Source organism: Bison bison, unplaced genomic scaffold (assembly GCF_000754665.1).
Source record: "Bison bison bison isolate TAMUID 2011002044 unplaced genomic scaffold, Bison_UMD1.0 scf7180017864192, whole genome shotgun sequence".
In the NCBI taxonomy this organism is placed as follows: Eukaryota; Metazoa; Chordata; class Mammalia; order Artiodactyla; family Bovidae; genus Bison; species Bison bison.
The window spans coordinates 4,928,315-4,930,253 of NW_011494764.1; the positions used below are offsets into that span (position 1 = coordinate 4,928,315).

A 1,939-nucleotide genomic window follows, 5' to 3' on the forward strand; every position below is an offset into this window, starting at 1 on the left:
GGCGGGGGCAGGCCAGGGGGTCCCCGGGGTGAGGCCTGGGGCTGGGCTGCCCCAAAGAACAGGGGCTGGGCTCCTGGGTCCTTCAGCCCGTTGTAGGCAAACAGGCCAGGGGAGCCACTGCCGTGCTGGCCTGGGCTGTTTCTCAGGACGGCCAGCTTCTCACCCGGCCCGGGTGTCTTGCCCACAGCACCCAGGGCTCCCTGGCTGCCCCCCTGCCACTCAGGGGCCCCTGGGGGGAAGGGCAGCCGGTTCAGCATCTCCATTTGGTGGGGGCTGGGCCCGGTGGCCGGGAGCACCTGGGGCCAGGGCAGCGGGGGGCTCTGGGGCAGGCTGAGCCGCTGGCCTGGGCTGGGCTGGGCTTCGAAGAACGTGGTGGCTGGGGGACCGAGGGGAGGCGGAGGGTAAGAGGCTGGAGCGGGGTCCCACAGCGGGGGCAGTCTGGCGGTGGGGGGCCCTGAGGCGGCCAGCTCTGTGTCCCGAGGCCCTGGGCTGGTGCCCACCCCACTGGCTCCAGGGCTTCCATAGGCCTGCCCGGGAAACTGCCTCTGGGACAGGGAGTTTGGGGGCCCCCTGGGGCTCCCCAGCCCTTCGTGGGCCGAAGGAGGTCTCTCAGGGAGCACTTTGGTCATGTTCTCGTGCAAACCATCCTGGAAGGTGGCTGTGCTCTCCGAGAAGGGCTTGGGGGCCGGGGGAGCAGCACTAGGGGGAGGGGGCACACCACCAAGGTCGCTGGGGGCCTCGAGGCTGCCGGGTCGGCTGGAGTAGCAGGGTGGGGGCGGGGGGGCCGGGCGGGCAGCCAGGGGGTAGGCCGGGCCCGTGCCCACCGCCTCTGGCCATGCCCCCCGAGGCTGGTGGAAGGCAAGCACCAGCGCCCGTTCGGGGTACTTGGGCCCGGCCGTGTCCTCCGGGAAGGGTCTCCGGCCAGCCCCGTGCAGCTCCGGGAAGGGGTACTGAAAGGCTGCCACCCCGGGGCTGCCGCCTTCGGGAAAGGGCTCCGGCTCAGTTGGGGGGACCCCAAAACTAGCACCTGGGAAGCTGTTCTCAGCTGGGGGAGGCCAGGCGTCAGCCCCACTGGCCTGGAATTCCAGGTAGGAGGCTGGCCGACAGGGGCTGGTGCCCCTGCTCTGGGGGGCCCTGAGGGGCGGGGGCCCGGGGGTGGCACTCGGTGAGGTATAGTTGGTGGAGGTAAAGCTGGAGGGGGTCTCCTGGAAGCACTTTTGGAAGCTGAGCTCCTCCGGGGCAGGGGAGGCCTCGGCCCTGGGATGGCCGGGCCTGAGACCGGCTCTGGTCCCTTGGCTTGGGGGCGCTTCTGCGTTTAGGGGCCGGAGGTCCTCGGGCTGCAGGCTCTCAGGGGTCTTCCCATCCAGGGCGGGTTTGGGCCTTGTGCTGGCGATGTTCAGACTGTAGAGCTGCTGAGGGCTGCCAGCCACCCTGCCTGCCCGCCGGACACGAGCCTGCATGAGGTTGCTTCCCGCTGGGGTTTGGGGGCTGCTGCCCTTGCTGGGGACGCTGCTCAGGGCCTGCGCTCTGGGGAGAGGGGCCTCGGTCACCCCTTTCCCAGCCTGCTGCACCTGGGTCTTGGGGTCGTCCATGGCCTGGACCCTGCTCCCCATGGCCTTGGTGGTCCTGTTGGCCAGGGCACTGATCTCTCCGGGGGGCCGCAGGGGGCCTCCCGTGCCACTGGCCGCCGGGCAGGGCTGCAGGTCTCCGGTCATGGTTGGGGGTGGCGTTCCGAGGGGCTGCTCCCCAGGCATGGCCCCTCCGTCCTGGGCGCTAGGAGGATGCTGTGGTCCGAGGAGGGCCGCAGAAAGTGGGCTGGGCAGCCATCCTGGCCCCTCGAGGAGCCCTGGAGAAGCCTTCTTGCATGGTCCTGACTGGAGTCTGCAAGGAAAGGACAGAGTAAGTGGGGGACAGTGGCCTCTGTGGCTCCCGTAGTGGT

The 1,939-nt window shown here is 70.4% G+C and overlaps 1 protein-coding gene across 1 annotated transcript in view; it reads right to left on the reverse strand.

The window, feature by feature from the left end:
* Positions 1-1,939, reverse strand: part of ZNF469 (zinc finger protein 469) — a 14,046-nt gene that overhangs the window by 10,013 nt on the left and 2,094 nt on the right. The window contains 1 exon segment of the mRNA XM_010844002.1: positions 1-1,881. Within this exon segment, the coding sequence (XP_010842304.1) occupies positions 1-1,754 (1,754 nt within the window). The 5' untranslated portion in view covers positions 1,755-1,881.